Source organism: Rhineura floridana, chromosome 3 (genome assembly GCF_030035675.1).
Source record: "Rhineura floridana isolate rRhiFlo1 chromosome 3, rRhiFlo1.hap2, whole genome shotgun sequence".
In the NCBI taxonomy this organism is placed as follows: domain Eukaryota; kingdom Metazoa; phylum Chordata; class Lepidosauria; order Squamata; family Rhineuridae; genus Rhineura; species Rhineura floridana.
Window position 1 is genome coordinate 15,851,506 of NC_084482.1, and position 20,403 is coordinate 15,871,908.

At 44.2% G+C, this 20,403-nt stretch overlaps 2 protein-coding genes across 3 annotated transcripts in view; one reads left to right on the top strand and one right to left on the bottom strand.

Annotated features, from left to right (window-relative positions):
* Positions 1 to 14,456, bottom strand: part of STAT6 (signal transducer and activator of transcription 6) — an 82,309-nt gene extending 67,853 nt beyond the window's left edge. The window contains exon 1 of one of the 2 annotated variants that reach the window (XM_061614617.1): positions 14,143 to 14,456. In XM_061614617.1, the coding sequence (XP_061470601.1) occupies positions 14,143 to 14,193 (51 nt within the window). In that variant the 5' untranslated portion in view covers positions 14,194 to 14,456. Of the gene's footprint in view, positions 1 to 13,984; positions 14,086 to 14,142 lie in introns of those variants that run through there. The other variant, XM_061614618.1, reaches the window with a different exon arrangement.
* Positions 14,457 to 17,835: 3,379 nt separating this feature from the next.
* LOC133382214 (CKLF-like MARVEL transmembrane domain-containing protein 7) lies at positions 17,836 to 20,124 on the top strand. Its single transcript, XM_061621893.1, has 2 exons — positions 17,836 to 18,369; positions 20,068 to 20,124. The coding sequence occupies exons 1-2, from the start codon at positions 17,836 to 17,838 to the stop codon at positions 20,122 to 20,124; spliced, it is 591 nt and encodes a 196-aa protein (XP_061477877.1).
* Positions 20,125 to 20,403: the final 279 nt, after the last annotated feature.

Sequence of the window (20,403 nt, forward strand, 5' to 3'; positions counted from 1 at the left end):
GAAGGATGGCACCTCCTACTGGCCACACACCCCTCAAAGCTGTGCAGTTGCATTTGTGTCAAAGGCAATCAAACCATGTATAGATATAAGCACACACAAGAGCCTTCCACGCTAGCAGGAACCTTGACTGATGGCCAATGGGGTGCCCAGCAGGCATGATCCTCCTTTCCCCTCTCACATCCACTAAATGTGTGGGATGGTCCATCTGTAACGTCGTTCTCTCAAACCACTTTCAGCTCTTAAAAACTGTCTGTTTGTCTCCAGCCTCAAGGCTATACAAGCTTACACGCACAGATCAACCTTCTTTGACCCAAGAACGGCAGCACATGCTGCCCCCCTCCCCCCAGTAGATTTATTCTATTCCCAATACATGTCACTACCCTGTCAGAGAACACCCTCACTTCTTTTGGACCAAATGCACCCTATCACATCTGACGATGGACCTTGACCCTCTTTTATAGAGCCACTTGCTGTGTGATCACCTTGTTGTTTTAGAACATCCTCCTGCTGCTATCAGAAGCCACATCCTCCTATCACAAATCCCAATACAGTGTTATGATCTTGCATTTCCTCTAGCAACATAACCAAATAATAACTGCTAATGCTAACTGGTTTTCAATTTCAACCAGGGTGTTATGTAAACGGATAAAAACCTGTAGTGTGCATATGCTCCACCTGTTTCATGGTAGCTATATTTCATAGCTGTACAGATAGGAGCCAAACCCAGCATATCAGGTTGAAATGGATTTTTTTTTAAAAAAAAAATGAATATTTAACTATGTAATTAACTGTATAGAGTGGTATCCAGCTAAATAGTTCCACTAGTGCCAGGAGTGTTAGGTGAGCAATAGAACTTCCCTGCCTTCTTCTCTCCCCCTGCACACCCCGTAAATCTGCTCTAGAGGATTGGAGAAAACCCCAGAACAGATTTAAGGGGCATGCATGGACAGAAGGTAGGGAAGTTCCATTGCTCCGCTAAAGCTCCTTGCCCTAGTGGAACTCTTCAGCTGGATACCACCCATAGTTTTAAAAATTATTCGTATGCCATTTTTTAAATAATCAGTTAAATTAAATACAAATTATACAACACAAACTGCACAATATATAACCTCACAATCCAAGTAGCCCAAGCATTCTTTCTGCACTGAATTCAGAACTCTGAAAAACAAATTCTAGCCCACGTTGTTTCAAGTAAATGTTAGACACCATTTCATCTGAAAAGCATCTGTCTAAATCGTACATCCTCAATGATTTTAACAGCTTCTCCTATGATTGCAACATCCCATCAGCTTAGTAACCCAACTTTAAACAACTGACATTTGAATTTCTTTCCTTCCTTCATTTTTTTTTAATGCAGCAACTAAAACATATTGGGCCAAATAACATTCTTTCTGCCTACAATTTCTTGGACATTTCCTGAAAGGAGCATTTCCAGAAAGCCTGAGAGTAAGCACACTATCCTTGTTTGAATTACTCCTAGATTAGAACCACTATCCAGCAACCAGTTATCTGAGGATAGCTCTTTCACAAGTTTTATACTAGTTTAACAATCATGAATTTTCGGTATTGTCACTAGGGGAGAGTGCTGAAAATTATATTTTACCAGGGAAGTGCACCCGCCACAAGATTGGGTTCATACCCAGATTCAGCAGTTCAGAACAGTCCAATTTTGTTTGGACTGATTCAGAGGCAGCCCAATTTAGGACTAAATCTGAATCTCAGTCCAGGAAAACCAAGCATTTGTGACTTCCCATTCACTATTATGGATTTTTTTTAAATGGCTTTAACTTTTTTCTTGTTTATCAGAATTGGATATATTTGCAGACATAGTAGCCACTTCCTGTGTGGTTTAACCCTGCTAAATTCCAGACAAATAGGTCCAGAGGGATTTGTGCTGAGCACATTTAAAATTGATTTTTTTTAAAAGGAACCATTTGTATCTTTTTTTGGTGGGGAAGAATTGGATGACACATGTTCCAACGGCTGAACACTCCCCCCTACACACACACATGCCTTCCCCCCCCCTTTTTGTTTATTAGGCTTGCCAACTTCATCCTCCTGTGCCTCTAACAGTAACACAAACCAACAATTGGAACGGGTAGAACAGCTTCATCAGCTGAATTTCTGTTCATCACTCATAGGAACCCTTTGGGGAGAGGCTAGCAAGAGTATTATTACTTGTTCAAGGCCACCTAGTGAGTCCATGGCACATTGAGCGGTTACAATTGCAGCATGAAACACCAACATCCCCAAAGTACTTTATTGTTACAACAACTCTATGAGGTTTGCCTAAAACCAGGGTAGTGTGTGTAGAGCTTAAAGTGTAAGACTAAGTTCTAGAAGACTTAGGTACAAACCATCCCCAGTAATATTCTCCGGTTAGAGGTAGGGCTCCCTACTATTGAATCACGTGTTTGGTCATATAGAATTAATTCCTGGCTGAAGATGATATTCACCCCCGTGGGTCTGACACCACTCACACTCTCGGATGCCTTCCAATCTAAGTGGAAGAAGATGATCAATGCTAAAATATTAAGTTTAGGATTTTCCCTGCCAATGATTATTAGTTTGGGTTATATAAAAGCTAAAGAAGTCATAGCACAACGGATACGAGATGTAGATCTCCAGGGTCATCTGCTGCTGATCACCAAGCGCAGATATAATCCAAGGCCATTTGTAATGGCTCCTTATCTGAACACTTTAACCTTACCCAGATTTAGAAGAGCCTTTACGTGGGCTAGGTTTAACATTCTCCCATCGGCTCTACTGGAAGGGCGTTATAAAAAAATACCTTATAAAAATAGATTATGCCCGTGTGGTAATGAAGAAGTAGAAACGATTGGACATGTACTACTCTTCTGTCCTTCTTACCGAGATCTTAGACTTCACCTGATTTCTCCCATTCTGCAAGATCTCCCTGGTAGGTCTGAAACTTTTTATGTAGATTATCTTCTATCTGAGCATTCCCCATCGGTAACAGCTAAGGTTGCCAGCTTTTGTTCTGCTGCTATTCTGTGTAGAAGATCTCTGATAACCACGAGGTAGAGACATTTGTAGCTTAATTTTTAACTGAAATTTTTAATCGATTAACTGCTTTTTTTAGAATTTTAGAGTTTTAGATGTTTATTGTATTTTGCTATTGTTACTGCTGTGTATTAATCTGTATGTATGTGTTTTGGTCTATGACCGTAATAAATATATTTGATTTGAAACCAACCCTCAGCCAGGAAGCATACAGAATGTCCTCAGGATAGTCCCTTCTAACCTAGTCTGCCTCTCATGGTTGTTGTGGAAATCAAATGATCACTCTGAGCTCCTTAGAAGAACAGGATAACATGTAAATAGTAATAGTATTCCACTGGAGGTGGTCATGAGATTTATTTATCATGTTTTTGCAGAGACAAAAACATAATTTTAACTTATTTTCAATATATTTGCTTCTTTACACAAAAGTCTCAGAGTGACTTAGACAAATTAAAATTAATTACAAAATACCATAACTAAAGCTACAACATACTAAACGTAATCATACACTAATTATAAAATTAGTATTTTCCTGTCAGTAGAATACGGGGTGCAGAATTCCACTTCCTCAGAATGAAGTAGTAAGTTGTTAACCCTCATGGCTGCAATGCTTGCCTTCTGTGATCTGCACAGCTTGAGACACACAGCTGAGGTCAGGGTGTGAAGGCTTTTAAGTTACTTGGAGGAAGCGGGGGAAGTCTGCTCCTGTGATTGGTGGGCAACAGACATGTGACTCACACCGGCCTTCTGCTGAGCTTGCTCTGTGTGAGGAAGCAAGAGAGAGAAAATGGCCAATGGAGGGAGAAAGCAGCAGCAGAATGCAGGTACAGTCGTTGTTGTTGCTACCATTGCCACCGTTATTATGCTGCTGCTGTGGACGCCCTGAGTGCGGATGCTGCTATTATTACTGTTGTAGCTTCGGTTGCTGCCATCATCTGGCCTTTTACTATCTTGGCCAAGCTGGACTGTTGCTGTTCCTGTCTGTGAAGCGTTTAACTCTTGTGTTATTTTTCTATTTAAGGTCTGTGTGTAGTATGAATGGAGTCTGAGTGTTATGAATGGTGTCTGAATTATTGTACTTAATTTATGCATTGTTTGAGGGTGAATGAAATTGAATGTGTATAGAGTACATGATTGTGAATTTTATATATTTTTACTATGTGCCTGGGAGAGAGGAATCTGCTCCGATCGGGGGGACTTTCGGGGGGCCCAATTAATGTAGTGACGGGTAAAGGGAGGTATGGTGTTGTGAGGAGGACAGGTCAGATAAGGGGAACTCGCCACAGACAAGTTGTGCCTGTGCCTTGTTCCGGTCCTCCCCACACCCGCAGGAATGTTGGTTGTCCTATCAGCCTGCCCTCGGATCTCCAAGTGTTGCTTTTAAATGCCAGGTCGGTATCTAATAAAATCTCCCTCGTCCACGATTTAATTGTCGACGAGGGTGCCGACCTGGCATGTGTAACCGAGACCTGGGTGGGCGATCAGGGAGGAGTTGCTCTTTCCCAGCTGTGCCTACCTGGCTATACGGTTCAACACTGTGGTAGATCCGAGGGTCGGGGAGTTGGGGTAGCTGTGGCCTATAGGAGTTCTCTCTCGCTCATCAAGCACCCTGTCCAGTTGACGACTGGTCTGGAGTGTCTTCACCTTGTGCTAGGTCAAGGAGACAGACTGGGAATTCTGTTGGTGTACCGCCCACCCTGCTGCCCAACAGCTTCCCTAACTGAGCTGACTGAGGTAGTCTCGGAGGTATTGTTGAGGTCTCCCAGACTATTGGTACTGGGAGACTTCAACATTCATGCCGAGACTGCTCTAACAGGGGCAGCTCAGGACTTCATGGCCTCCATGGCAACCATGGGGCTGTCTCAATTTGTTACTGGCCCAACGCATGTGTCAGGGCACACTCTTGATTTGATCTTCGCCACTGGACATGGAGATAGTGATCTGGAGGTGGGGAGTCTTTCAACAACCCCATTGTCATGGACAGATCACCGCTTGCTGAAGTTTAGGCTTACAGCACCCCTTTGCACCGCAAGGGTGGGGGACCTATTAAGTTGGTCTGACCCCGGAGACTAATGGATCCACAGGGTTTCCAGAGGGCTCTGGGGGTTTTTCCGGCTGATAAGACTGGCGCTCCTGTCGAAGCCCTGGTCGAACTATGGAACACTGAATTGATCCGGGCCGTGGACACGATCGCTCCTGCGCGCCCTCTCCCTTACAGAGCTCATGCAGCTCCGTCGTATACCCCGGAACTGAGTGTGATGAAGCAAGAGAGGAGGAGGCTCGAGTGCAGATGGAGGCGGACTCCCAATGGATGCAATCATGCCTTGGTAAGTGCATCCACTAAACGGTATATAGAAGCGGTGAGGGCAGCAAAAAAGCGATATTTTGCTGCCACTATGAAATCATCTCTCAACCGCCCAGCGGAGCTCTTTAAAGTTGTCCGAGGGCTTCTTCACTCTAGCCCTCCGGATATCTTAGAACCATCTCAAACCCGCTGCAATGAGTTTGCTGGGCACTTCCAAGATAAAATCTCATGCATCCGCCGGGACTTAGACTCCAATATTACGGCAGTTGAACCTAATGAGGTATCTGGAGCACGGTCTTGTCCTCATTTCTTGGATGAATTTCAGTTGGTACAGCTTGAGGACGTTGACAAGGTACTTGGACTGGTGCGTGCAACCACTTCCGTACTGGATCCTTGCCCCTCTTGGCTAGTGAAAGCTGCCAGGGTTGGAACAGCCGGCTAGGCCAGGGAAGTGATAAATGCCTCCTTGAGAGAGGGAGTGGTCCCCTGCTGTCTGAAAGAGGCGGTGGTGAGACCACTCCTGAAGAAGTCTTCCCTGGACCCAGATAATCTGAACAACTATAGACCGGTCGCGAACATCCCATTTTTGGGCAAGGTTCTAGAGCGTGTGGTTGCCAACCAGCTCCAGGTACTCTTGGATGAAACCGATTATCTGGATCCATTTCAATCCGGTTTTAGACTCTGTTTCGGCACCGAAACAGCCTTGGTCGCCCTGTATGATGACCTATGTCGGGAGAGAGACGGGGGGAGTGTAACCCTGTTGATTCTGCTTGACCTCTCAGCTGCTTTTGATACCATCGACCATGGTATCCTTCTGGAGAGACTCACGGAATTGGGAGTTGGAGGTACCGCTTGGCGGTGGCTCCGCTCCTACTTGGCAGATCGTCTCCAGAAGGTAGGGCTTGGGGAACATTACTCGATGCCCTGGACTCTCCATTGTGGAGTCCCGCAGGGATCGGTCCTGTCCCCTATGCTCTTTAACATCTATATGAAGCCGCTGGGAGCGGTCATCAGGAGCTTTGGAGTGCGTTGTCACAATATGCTGATGACACACAACTCTATTTCTCCTTTTCATCTTCTTCAGGTGAGGCTGTTAACGTGCTGAACCGTTGCCTAGCCACGATAATGGACTGGATGAGAGCTACCAAACTGAAGCTCAATCCTGACAAGACTGAGACGCTGTGCCTTCTCGACCCAGGTGGTGGATGTTCAACCTGTTCTGGATGGGGTTACACTCCCCCTGAAGGAACAGGTTCGTAGCTTGGGGGTCCTTTTCAATCCATTCCTGTCTCTTGAGGCTCACGTGGCCTCGGTGGCACGGAATGCGTTCTACCATCTTCGGTTGGTAGCCCAGCTGCGCCCCTATCTGGATAATGTTGACCTCGCCTCAGTCGTCCATGCTCTGGTAACCTCGAGATTGGACTACTGCAATGCACTCTACGTGGGGCTGCCTTTGAAGACAATTCGGAAACTACAGCTAGTGCAAAGCGCAGCAGCCAGACTGCTGACGAGGACCAGACGGTCCGCACATATAACACCTGTTCTGGCGCGTTTGCACTGCCTACCTATTTGTTTCCGGGCCAGATTCAAAGTGCTAGTTTTGACTTATAAAGCCTTACACGGTGCGGGACCACAATACCTTGCGGAACGCCTCTCCCACTATGAACCTACCCGCTCACTACGTTCAACATCCAAGGCCCTCCTCCGAGTCCCATCCCATAGGGAAGCTCAGAGGGCTGTTACTAGATCCAGGGCCTTTTCAGTAGTGGCCCCCAAATTATGGAACAGTCTCCCCGATGAGGTGCACCTGGCGCCTACTCTTCTATGTTTTCGACGCCACGTTAAAACCTTTTTATTCTCCCAGGCATTTTAATTGCTTAATGTTAAGTTAATTTTATATCAAGTTGTTAAATGCTTAAGCTGTCTGTTTTAGGGATTTTATCTGATTCTTTTTTACTGTATTGTATTTTATTCCTTGCTGTGAACCGCCCAGAGAGCCATAGGCTAGGGGCGGTATAGAAATGGAAATAAATAAATAAATAAATAAATTTAAAGTGCATGGGAAATACCGGATAAAACCTCAGAAACTAGAAATGTGGCTGATTAAGATTCCTGTGTTCAGGACTTTCCCTATCAGTTTCAAGGCTCTGCCCATTTCCTTAATCTGACAGACAAATGGTTGGAACAAATTGTGCAAAATGAGCAATAAATGTGCTTAATGTTCATATTTAATAGAGTTTACATAATCCAGTGTTCCTTTGCAGACGGGGGAAAAATTATTCTCTTGGTGCAAATAGCTTTTAGCACAACATATGCACAGCCTAGAATATAAATAAAAATAACCTAAGTAAATAAATTGGGGGGGGATCTTAACTGTGTGAATAAAACAGGATGGTTAAAAAGTGCTTGAGATTCAATATAAGCCAGAAAAACTGGTAGAATGCAATTTTGTGGCTCCCAGGCAGCCTCCTTCTCACCTTCAAATCTGTTCTTTCCGGAACCTTCTTCCCTATCACAAGACAAAACAGAAGTCCCCCTCCTTCCCTGCAACATAGGTGGGTTGCAGCCCACAACTGCATCGCCTCAAGTCCCCAAGCTAAAGTAAATTGCCCAATCAGCACTACACAGCACAATATTTTCCGAGAATGTATTCATAGCAGACGGGAAAAGAAAGGGGGAAAATAGGAGGGAGACAGAAAGAAATGGAACAAACCCTGAAAAATCTTAAATTAGGGTTGCAATCTATGCACACTCACCTGGGACTGAGAGTGACACAGTGAGGCTTATGTCTGAGTAAATGTGGCTAGGATTGTGCTGTAAAACTGGTTTTCATGATGAAGATTGGGATTACAGGTAAATCTTTGTCTAGAGAAAGTTGAGGGGTGCTAACGCGCTAACACTGCAGGCAAAGATAGCGGCATGAACAGTATGATAACATCAAAACTGCCCTGCTGGATCAGGATAAAAGGCCAAACCTAGTCCAACTTCCTGTTGCCACAGCGGCCAACCAGGTGCTCCGATGGGAAGCCGGCAAGCAGGACATGAGTGCAATAGCACTCTCCCTACTTCTGACTCCCAGAAATTGGTATGCAGAGGCATATAGCACTGCCTCCCACAATGGTGGTAGCACATAGCCATTATAGCGAGCAGTTAGACAGCCTTCTTCTCCATGAATTTGTCTAATCCCTTTTAGAGTTTGCAGCCATCATCACATCTTGTGGGAGCAAATTCCACGGCTGTACATAGAATATGTACTGTCTTTTGTCTGTCCTGAATCTTCCAACGTTCAGCTTCATTGGATGGCCCTGAGTTCTAGTATTATGAGAGGGGGAAACTCGAACAAGGAGGAGCTTGACTCAAGTTGCTTGTCCTGAGTATCCCGAAACTTTCCGACACTAGGCACATTTGCTCATCCAGATAAGAAACTTGGCTGAATAAACTATACCGTGCATAAGCTGTATGCTAGTATGCGCACCTGGAGATCAGCCCTGCTACAATTTTCCCATCATACAAGTGAGTAAACAAACCAGGAAGGGATAGCTTAGTGCACCATCCAAATCTAGGATCGTGGTCCATTTCTTCCTAACAAGCCAAGATTATTAGCCAACCTTAAACTGTAGTCTTTATTGACTTACAAATCCTGGTTTGTTTGGAAGAAACAAATAATGATCTCAACAGGTTCAAACATCACATTAAATAACCCCTCCCTGGTTTGTTTTCCCACTCACGTGATGGGAGGAGCAGAGTGGAAATGATCAGGCTACCCCATGGTTGGAGGCAGTATGCTTCTGAATATGAGTTGCTGGAAACTGCTGGTAGGGAGAGTGTTCTTGTGCTCAGCTCCTGTTTCTGGGCTTCCCATAGGGACATCTGGTTGGCAACTACAATAACAGGATGCTACACTACATAGGCCACTGGCCTGATCCAGCAGGCTCATAAGATCTTAGGATGTGTGTACCCAGTATAGCTTATTAAGCAAGGATTCCTGCTTACTAGACTTGTGCAAGGACTGGAAAGTTAAAATCTACCTTAACAAAAAAAAAATGCTCAAAAAGGAATTAAGATGCACAAAGAAAACACAAAATAAAGTACAATAAACATTTAATGCACATATATATCATGTTGGTTCTATAATATATGTGCATTAAATGTTTATTATACTTTGTTTTGTTTTTTATATGTGCATCTTAACTCCTTTTTTAGCATTACCAGACATGTGAACATGGCCATTGTGCTTCTTTACACAACAGGAGGCAAAAGCATTTTTGCAGGCTTTTCCCAGACTTCCTGATATTTTTGGCAAACACACAAGATGCTGTATCCTATCACTTTCACAATATACCCAGTGATAGTTATATTTCTTCTTCCACTATACCAAACCAAACCACATAACACCAATCTTACCCATCCTCTGAGCACCCCAATGCCAACCACTGTCCCCATTGCTACAGGGTGTTGATCTAATTACACATTTTGCTAGTCGTGCAAGTCTAACCAGGAATACCAAATAAATACCTCATTTGAAGCACTTCCTTCTTTATCGTGTTGCACTTCACCACAGGCTAAATATAGTGGGACAAGATGCCTCATTGCCAGGCAAGACAAGCATTATTTTAAAAAATTATATCACCCTTCAACCACATTCCCAAGACTGTTAACAATAAGACGAGAACAATTAAAATGTAGGTACAAAAAGCTCAATGCACTGAAAGTCACAAAATCATACAAGCAGTATAAAAACAGTAGGATTAAAATGTATCTATAAAGTTTGGGCAAAAAATAAAGTATATGCTTGGCACCAAGGAAACAATAATGTAGGCACCAGGCAGACTTCTCTGAAGAGAAAGTTCCACAACTGGGGTGCCACTACTGAGAAGGCCGCAGTAGCCACCCAATACATCTTCAGCTAGTGGAGGCATCTGCAGAAGGTCTTACACTGAAGATCTATTCTAACTGTATGGATAGATACATATTTATAGACAGGTTGTCATTCAACAATCCTTTGTCCTCAGATGTGAAGGGCTTAACGTTACTAATAATACTTAACTTCACACACAGACATTATCTTGCCATAATCCATGACACAGCTCCGCTCCATACAGATCAGTACTACTCCTCCTCTATTGCATATGGAGGTGCTGAGTCTGAGAGAAAGGGATGAGGCAACAAAGATCTGCATATTGGATCTCCATCTCTTTAAATGTTTGTAAAAAAAACAGTCACAGCACACATACCCCAGCCTCAGATTCAGGTTAGAACCATGGTGCTGTAGAAGCAAGGGAAGATAAACACTTTCCTAGGCCTCATCTGCATTATACATTTAAAACAGTATCATACCACTTTAAACAGTCATGTCTTCCCCCAAAGAATCCTGGAACTATAGTTTGTTAAGGATGCTGAGAGCTGTCAGGAGAATTCTCCACACAAAGCTACAGTTAGAGTGGTTTAACAATCAATTTCTTTTCCCAGGGAACTCTTGCGAATTGTAGCTCTGTGAGGGGAATAGGGTGTGTCCTAACTCCAGGCACTCTTAACAAACTACAGTTCCCAGGGTTCTTTGGGAGAAGCCATGCCCATTTAAAGTGGCATGATACTGCTTTAGATGTGTAGTGCAGATGGAGCCCCAGTATACTTTCTATAACTTCACGGAGCCCTTTTGCAGGAAAAAAAGCATATAATTAGGCCTTATGCAAGACTAACACTTTAATGCTAAAACATTTCTCGCTAATTTAGATAAATGTATTGTGAACGTTATGCTGTCATTATAATGTTGCATCAGAATGAACCGTTACAAACTTAGCATGATTGTTTTAATTATTAACTAGTCTAAGAACTACATTAATTATTTGTTCTTTTAATGAATCTAGTTGTTGAATATTGGCAGAGAAGGACTGTTATGAATCCATTCATATCTGATGTGAACTCCTCCGAGTGCAGTAACTGCAGAAAAGGGATAAACAAAGAAATCCAATTTCCTTGTTTCCCCGTTTTTCTAGTGAAAATTGTCCTTTCCACCCCCAATCCCCAACATGCTCTTTGCTTCACTAAAGAAAACTTACAGTTTACTCCCAATGGAGCTGTAGGAGGCAGAGATTTTAACTAGTGGAATGCCATGGAGGAAAAGGTTGAACCCTCTTCCCTCACTGCCACAGTCTCAGTTCTAACTGTCTCCTCCTCCATTGATGCTTTAAAAAAAATAAAATTAAAAAGCCAAGAGATCTGATAATAGATCGCTACTATTGTCTCATCTAGTTTGGCCCAATGACCCACATAGTGAGTTTGTAGCAGAGGTGGAATTCAAACCAGGATCATCCTGATCTGGTACATCACAACGCAATCCTATATATCTAACTCAGAAGTTCCTTTGAGTTCAATGGGGTTTGTTTCCAGGTAAGTGAGTACAGAACTGCAGCTTAAGTCACTATTCAACATCAGTTTGGGGTAAGAAAAACAGCTCCGATACAATAATATAAAAAAAAATGTCTTGCTGGATCAGACTAAGATTCATCTCGTCCAGAACTCGTTCAGCATTTTGTTTCCGAACACAGCAAGATGAGTGCCTCTGGCGGTAAGTAACCCACAAGAAGGGCACAAAAATGAAGACCTCGATTCTGTCATTTGTCCCAGTATATGGTACTCAGAGGCACACTACTCCAAGCAGAACTCGTTTTCAAAACAAGCCTCAGGATTCCTGACAACGATGCAAACTTTCTGAGGATCCTTTAACTGCAAATCAGTAAACTCCTCCAAACCCTTGTACCCTGGATCACCAGCAAGGGTGTCAGATAGAAATATAGGAAGCCACATTATACCAAGTCACTTTTATTCATTTAGCTTGGGATTGTGTACATGCTACACTGACTGGCAGCAGCTCTCCAGATTGCAGACAGGGGCCATCCCCAACCTTCCTTGGAAAAGCTGTGCATTGAACCAGGGCCCTTCTGCATACTAAACAGGTGCCCTAACACCGAGCTATGGCCCTTCACCAATACAAAGTGTTTCTCTTTAGATGGAACCAATTACAGTATCTAGAAGAGTAGTTGGTGCTCTCTCTCTCTCTCGGGATCTTCAAAAAGAGGTTGGACCATCATCTGCCGGGGATGTTTTAACTCTGGATTCTTCCACTGAGCAGGTTGGCCTAGAAGGCCTAAAACGTCCCCTCCAACTCTGTAATGCTGTGATCAAGGCCGTTATCCAGGTGGGGTCACAGCCACACTAAGTCCTGTATTCATTTGATTGGATTCTGTTTTCATTTGTGCTCTACGTAACAATGTGACACATCTACCAATGTGACATATCTCTTGCATTGACTTGCCTTCTGTAAAAACAAATCATAACTGTACACTGGAGATACATTTTTCATGTGTGGCCCATCTAGGTGACCCTTTAATCACTAATACATCTGATCAAATATATATACTAATTCCCATATTAATCTGACTTTTATTGAGAATTTTAATGTTTGTTCTGATTTTTTTGTTAAGGTTTTATGTTACAATAAGAACATAAGAAGAGCCTGCTGGATCAGGCCAGTGGCCCATCTAGTCCAGCATCCTGTTCTCACAGTGGCCAACCAGGTGCCTGGGGGAAGCCCGCAAGCAGGACCCAAGTGCAAGAATACTCTCCCCTCCCGAGGCTTCCGGCAACTGGTTTTCAGAAGCATGCTGCCTCTGACTAGGGTGGCACAGCACAGCCATTATGGCTAGTAGCCATTGATAGCCCTGTCCTCCATGAATTGGTCTAATCTTCTTTTAAAGCCGTCCAAGCTGGTGGCCATTACTGCATCTTGTGGGAGCAAATTCCATAGTTTAACTATGCACTGAGTAAAGAAGTACTTCCTTTTGTCTGTCCTGAATCTTCCAACATTCAGCTTCTTTGAATGTCCACGAGTTCTAGTATTATGAGAGAGGGAGAAGAACTTTTCTCTATCCACTTTCTCAATGCCATGCATCATTTTATACACTTCTATCATGTCTCCTCTGACCCGCCTTTTCTCTAAACTAAAAAGCCCCAAATGCTGCAACCTTTCCTCGTAAGGGAGTCGCTCCATCCCCTTGATCATTCTGGTTGCCCTCTTCTGAACCTTTTCCAACTCTATAATATTCTTTTTGAGATGAGGCGACCAGAACTGTACACAGTATTCCAATCAAACGGTATATACATTTTGATAAATAAATGAAATGGACTCTAGCCCTGAGGAGCTCAGACCACAAATTAGACTCTTAGTTGCTTCTGCTGCCACAGCTTGCTAACAAGATTTCTGGAATTCCCCAGTAAAAAAGTTGCATGCATGCAGTAAGCACAAGCACAAACACAAGTACACACTTTCAAAGCATGTTTGTGAGCTGGGATTTTAATCCATAGCCATGACCGTATTTCAAACAGGTGTGAGTCAAATCAGGTGTCCTGTGAAAGACTTGCAATAAAAGGCTGCAAGTCCCAAACTTACTCAATTTGGGAGTAAGTCCCACTGAACGCGATGGGAATTACTTCCGAGTAAACATGCACAGGATCGCCCTGTAAGTGTGCTGGTTTTAAAAGTGCCGTAGGGCATCTTTTGATGCTAGGCTCACCTATCTTTTTCAAAAGGATTGTGAAGTAAACATTTCCAAGCCTCTTTCCCAGTTGTCCCGCTAGGAAACCCCCTTAACATACCTCTGCTCTTTCTTTCGCCCATAATCTGGATGTACCACTACCTTTCTCACCTCACCATCCAACCTCGGCATTTCCTCTGAACTCTTATCCTGCTGATCCTTTCCAACAAATCCCATCCCGCTACTACACCTTCAAAGTTGTCCAGACCCCTTTTGTACCTGTTTCAAGCCAGAGATCCTCCCTCCTCCTCCTCCGCTTCCTGCTTGCATGCCGCCAAAGCCTTGGCTATTGAAGTCCTTCGCTTTTCATCCCAAATTTTGATCTTCCGCTACTGATCCCAGTAGCTGTGGGCTGATTCCCGACTCCCGAAGTCTGCGATTTGGGGGCGGGGAGGGGGAAACGAGCAGTGAAGGAGAGACGCTGACTGGCGTCACCGAGGCACTGAATCATAAGTGAAAGTAAAAACAGAAGGAGAAAACCCAACTGAGCCAGGAAGGGGGAAGGACAGCCTGGGGTGTTGGGGAGGGGTTGTGACGTAGATGGTTCCTTCCCTCACTGAGCCGCAGCGCCTTGGCTCTGCCACGGGCAGTTTTCCTAGTAAACTTCCGGATGCCTAGGACTCGGAGGTTAATGTTTCCCAAGGCCATTTGGCAGCCATACCCTTGAGTCGGCTTCGATATTTTTGCTGTGTTAACGACAGTGGCTTTGAGGCACTCATGGTATAACTCCCACAGGAGCCCAAGGGCGGCAAACACATCAAAAACAATATCATTAAAAACAGTTAAACACAACCACATTCTCTCAGCCATTGATTTCAGGATTGCCAAGAGAGTATCGTCCAGCCATAAAATGCTTGGTTACCCAAGGAATTCCTCCTGAACAATGAGGGAAACCAGATTAGAGCATTTCCATTAGTCACACCTGGAGGGGGAACGATTGATCTGCCGATCAGTTGCGAAATCTCTTTGAAGCTGAATTTTTCAAAGCACACTCACCCACGTTTTACAGTAAAAAGGGGCAGGGTTTGACTAGCATTGTGTGCCCCGTTTTCAGAAGACAAAGGTGGAGACGAACTAGAACCAGCAGAACAGCAAGTATGTTTCTACCCTTGGATTCTTGCACCGGACTCAATGACTTTATAGGCCCCTTCCAACACTACTATGATTCTATGAAGCAACCTAGCCTCCATGTTTTACACCAGCTGCACCCTCTGGGCCAACCTCAAAGGTAATCCCACATAGAGCACATTCCACTAATCCAACCTAGAATTTACCACTGCATGGACAACTGTGGTCAAGATTAGAGAAATTAAAGGGAAATTTAAACCAAGAGTAGGGATGTTGAATAATCAACAGGGGAACACACTGACTGACCGAGATGAAATGAAAGGAAAATGGAAACAATACACTGAAGAACTTTATAAACAAGATGCAAGGATGACAGATTCAGTCACAGAGGAACCGTTTGATGAAGACCCAGAAAGTTTAGAATGTGAGGTGAAAGCTGGTCTTAAAACACTTGGAAGAAACAAATCACCAGGAACAGATGGCATACCAATAGAGTTGCTACAAGTTACTGAGACAATCTGTCCAAATTTTTGACAAAAATTTGTCAACAAATATGGAAAATGGCCCACAGACTGGAAGCGTTCAATATACATGCCAATTCCAAAGAAAGGGGATCCCAGGGAATGCAGTAATTATCAAACTATTGCCTTAATATCCCATGCAAGTAATACTCAAGATTCTACAACAAAGGCTCTTACCATATATGGAGTGAGAAGTGCCAGATGTCCAAGCTGGATTTAGAAAAGGAAGAGGCACCAGAAATCATATTGCAAACATACGTTGGATAATGGAATGGACCAAGGAATTTCAGAAGAAAATCACCTGTGCTTTATAGATTACAGCAAAGCCTTTCATTGTGTAGATCATGAAAAACTATGAAATGCTTTAAAAGAAATGGGGGTGCCACAGCATCTGATTGTTCTATACTATGGAAAAGAGGTTACTGTAAGGACAGAATATGGAGAAACCGATTGGTTCCCAATCGTAAAAGGTGTGAGACAGGGGTGTATTTTATCACCCTATTTGTTTAATCTATATGCAGAACATATCATACAGAAAGCAGAATTGGAACAAGATGAAGGAGGTGTGAACATTTGAGGGACAAATATCAATAATTTAAGATATTCAGACGATACCATACTACTAGCAGAAATTAGTAATGATTTGAAACGAATGCTGATGAAAGTTAAAGAGGAAAGCACAAATGAAGGACTACAGCTGAATGTCAAGAAGACAAAAGTAATGACAACAGAAGATTTATGTAACTTTAAGGTTGACAACAAGGACATTGAACTTGTCAAGGATTATCAATACCTTGGCACAGTCATTAACCAAAATGGAGACAATAAAAAATAAATTAGAAGGCTAGGACTGGGGAGGGCAGCTATGGGAGAACTATAAAAGGTCCTCAAATGCAAAGATATATCACCGGACACTAAAGTCAGGATCATTCAGACCATGGTATTCCCAAGCTCTATGTATGGATGTGAACGTTGGACAGTGAAAAAAGTGGAGAAGAGAAAAATCAATTCATTTGAAATGTGGTGTTGGGAGGAGAGTTTTACAGATACCATGGACTGCAAAAAAGACAAATAATCGGGTGTTAGAACAAATTAAACCAGAACTACCACTAGAAGCTAAAATGATGAAACTGAGGTTATCATACTTTGGACACATAATGACACGATTCACTAGAAAAGGCGGATAATGCTGGGAAAAATAGAAGGGAGTAGAAAAAGAGGAACACCCAACATGAGATGGATTGATTCCATAAAGGAAGCCACAGACCTGAAGTTACAAGATCTGAACAGGGTGGTTTATCACCGATTCATAGGGTCATCATAAGTCAAAATCAACTTGAAGGCACATAACAACAACAATATCCCAATCTGGGAACGGCAGTAGCTGTCTCACTAACCAAAGTTGGTGAAAGGCACTCCTAGCCACCAAGGACACCTGCATCTCCCCAGTGACAGACCTGGATTCAGGAGCACCTCCAAACTATGTACCTGCTCCTTCAGGGAGAGTGTAACCCTATTCAGGGCAGGCAACAGCTTCCTGGATCCAGAAACCACTCACCCACAGAGCCTCGGGCTTGCTGGGATTCAGAATCAGTTTATTAGGCCAGCTTTATTAGTTGTTCTGCAGAACTTTCCCATTGTGACTCATTATTGCTGTTTGGAGGGGCACAACAAAAAATAGGATTTCCCCTTCCCCCCCCCCAAAAAAAACCCCACCCTGGAACATTTCTGATATAAAAGGTTACAGGATTTCAGCAGGAAGTTAAAGAACATGTGCTGATTGAAAATGAAGCAATGTGTCCCCTCCTGAAACTTTGGCAGGCACAAACAGCATTACTCCATAAAATCATTCTGATACCATCATGACATGAAAACAAATCATAATCATAATTAATACATTACAAAGTTGCCTGGAGGGGCTCAGAGTCTTGGCAAGGAGGCAAAAAGCAATGAAAAAGGAGACCAGGTGGAGCTCTTAAGGCATGATGCTCCACGATCTAGGTGCAGCCTCAGAGAAAATTGAATAAGCAGCAACAGCATGCCAAGAGGGCAAGGCGCAGGAGTCTCCCAAGAATGATAGTGGGTCGCCTACAGATGCCCAACAATGTCTACCCGTGACACCAGCCATCATTGGTACTACAACTAACACTGATACCGTCTACTATCTTACCTTGAAACAACTGCTACTCTAGACTAGCACTGTGTTAGATGATATACAGACGCAGCATAGATGCAAAAGGTTTAGAGTTCATCTCCATTTGATGGGACAAGGATACAGGTAGTGGGGAGGCAGACATCAGGACATGACCAATGGGTAGAGAGAATGGTGGTGAAGGAAGAGCCAAGTGGCCGTGGTGAATTGTCTCCCTCAGTGGTGTTGCAGTTAAATGGAAGGAACGCGCCTTCCTCCTCCGCACCATCTTCTGCTTTCGGGTCGGACTCCGGGTTACTGGATAGAGCCTACGCGGGCTCTTACTCAGCCATGCTGAAAGTGGCCCAAATGTTATTGCTGCTGATTGGATTCATCTGCATAAGATCTTCACGGTGGATAGATCACAGTACATACACCTACTTTGAAATTATCTCCATGTATGACTTAGTTATGATTCTAATTTTCTACATTGTCTACATCTTCAGAATTTACCGAATGCTGGCCTGCATCAACTGGCCACTTGCAGAGTTTCTTCATTACCTAATAGGTACCGCCCTGCTTCTCATTGCTTCTATTGTGGTGGCAGCAAAAAGCTCCTATTCAGCAGGTCCTGCAGCTGGAGCAGCCTTTGGCTTCTTAGCTTCATTTCTGTGTATCTTAAGTATATGGCTATCCTACAAAGTCTCTTGTGTCACTCAATCAACAGTATTGATCTATGTTGCTGGGCATTATTAATACAAGTCTCTGTGAAGAAGACCTTGTTTGGCTGGAAAGGCCCCACCTAACTGGAGTCAATCTTATTTTGCATTAGAAACAAACAGTTAATTTGCACTTGGGGTGCATGCCCTTACTATCTGTGACTGTTTTGCCATGCCTGGTGGATAAAGACAAGGACTGGACTGCTTTAATAACGACGCTGCCCATCATGAGGAGGCTACCTGACATATGTTTAACATCTCTGACACCATCTGACGACGAGGTTTTTCTTGTTGGAAGAAGAGTGGCTCTCACGCCGGCGCTTGTGTGTATAGAGTGCGGGACTGTGTTTGGTACTCGGTGTGATTGAATGTTTGGATGTGTATATGTGTTTGTGTTTGTTGATGAATGAGTACGTAAGTTGATATATATAAGTTTTTATTATGTGCCTGGGAAGGGGGCTTTACCAACAAACGGGAAGACTTGAGGGGGCCCCAATTAGCGTAGTGATGGGCAGAGGGAGGTATGGCGTTGTGAGAAGGATATGCCAGGTAAGGGGAACGCGGCCCAGACAAGTAGTGGCTGTGCCTTGTTCCAGTCCTCCTCACAACCACAGGGTTGTTGGTTGTCCTCTCAGCCAACCCTCGGATCTCCAGTTGCTGCTTTTAAATGCCAGATCGGTACATAATAAAATCTCCCTTATCCATGATTTGATCGTGGATGAAGCGGCCGATCTGGCATGCATAACCGAGACCTGGGTGGGTGAGCAGGGAGGGGCTAGCCTTTCCCAGCTCTGCCCACCGGGGTACTCGGTTCAGCATCATGGTAGATCTGAGGGTCGGGGAGGGGGGGTTGCTGTGGTCTATAAGAGTTCCATCTCTCTCATCAAGCACCATGTCCATGTAACAACTGGTCTGGAGTGTTTACACCTTGTGTTGGGTCAGAGGGACAGACTGGGAATCCTGTTGGTGTACCGCCCACCCTGCTGCCCAACAGTTTCCCTAACTGAGCTGACGGAAGTGGTCTCGGAGGTATTGCTGAGATCCCCCAGACTCTTAGTACTGGGGGATGTCAACATCCATGCCGAGACTACTTTGTCTGGGGCGGCTCAGGACTTCATGGCCTCCATGACAACCATGGGGCTGTCCCAATATGTTAATGGCCCAACGCATGTGTCGGGGCATACCCTAGACCTTATTTTTGCTACGGGGCATGGAGATGACGATCTGGATATGGGGAATTTTACATCTCTTCCTTTGTCATGGACAGATCACCACTTGTTGAAGTTCAGACTCACAGTGGCTTTTCCCCTCTGCAAGGGTGGGGGACCTATTAAATTGGTCCGCCCCCGGAGACTAATGAATCCTGAGGGTTTTCAAAGGGCTCTGGGGGATTTTCCAGCTGAAAAGTCTAGCGCTCCTGTCAAAGCCCTGGTTGAACTGTGGAATACGGAGATGGCTTGGGCAGTTGACATGATTGCTCCTGCGTGCCCTCTCCTGTGTAGAGCTCATACAGCTCCTTGGTATACTCCAGAGCTGAGAGCGATGAAACAAGATAGGAGGCGGCTTGAGCGGCGGTGGAGGCGAACTCCAGACGGATGCAACTATGCACTGGTAAGTGCCTCTACAAAACTGTACTTAGAAGCGGTGAGGGTAGCGAAAAGAAAATATTTTGCTGACACCATTAAGTCTTCTCTTTCCCATCCAGCGGAGCTTTTTAGAGTTGTCCGAGGGCTACTTCACTCTGGCCCGAAGGACACGATAGTACCATCGGTAGCCCGCTGTAATGAGTTCGCTGGGCACTTCCAGAACAAGATCTTATGCATTCGCCGGGACTTAGACTCCCAGTTTACAGCAGTTGATCCTAAGGAGGTGTCCGGAGCACAGTCTTGTTGCCGTTGTGCAGAAAAGACTTGTGTAGTGCCCTTTCGTAGCAAAGCCGAAAGAGCGTGTGAAGTCCAAACAGTTGTAAAGTGACCCAATGTAAGGCCCTTTACCTTTTTCAGAAGTAGGGCTGCTGCTGTAAGTGTGCGCATGCAGGTAG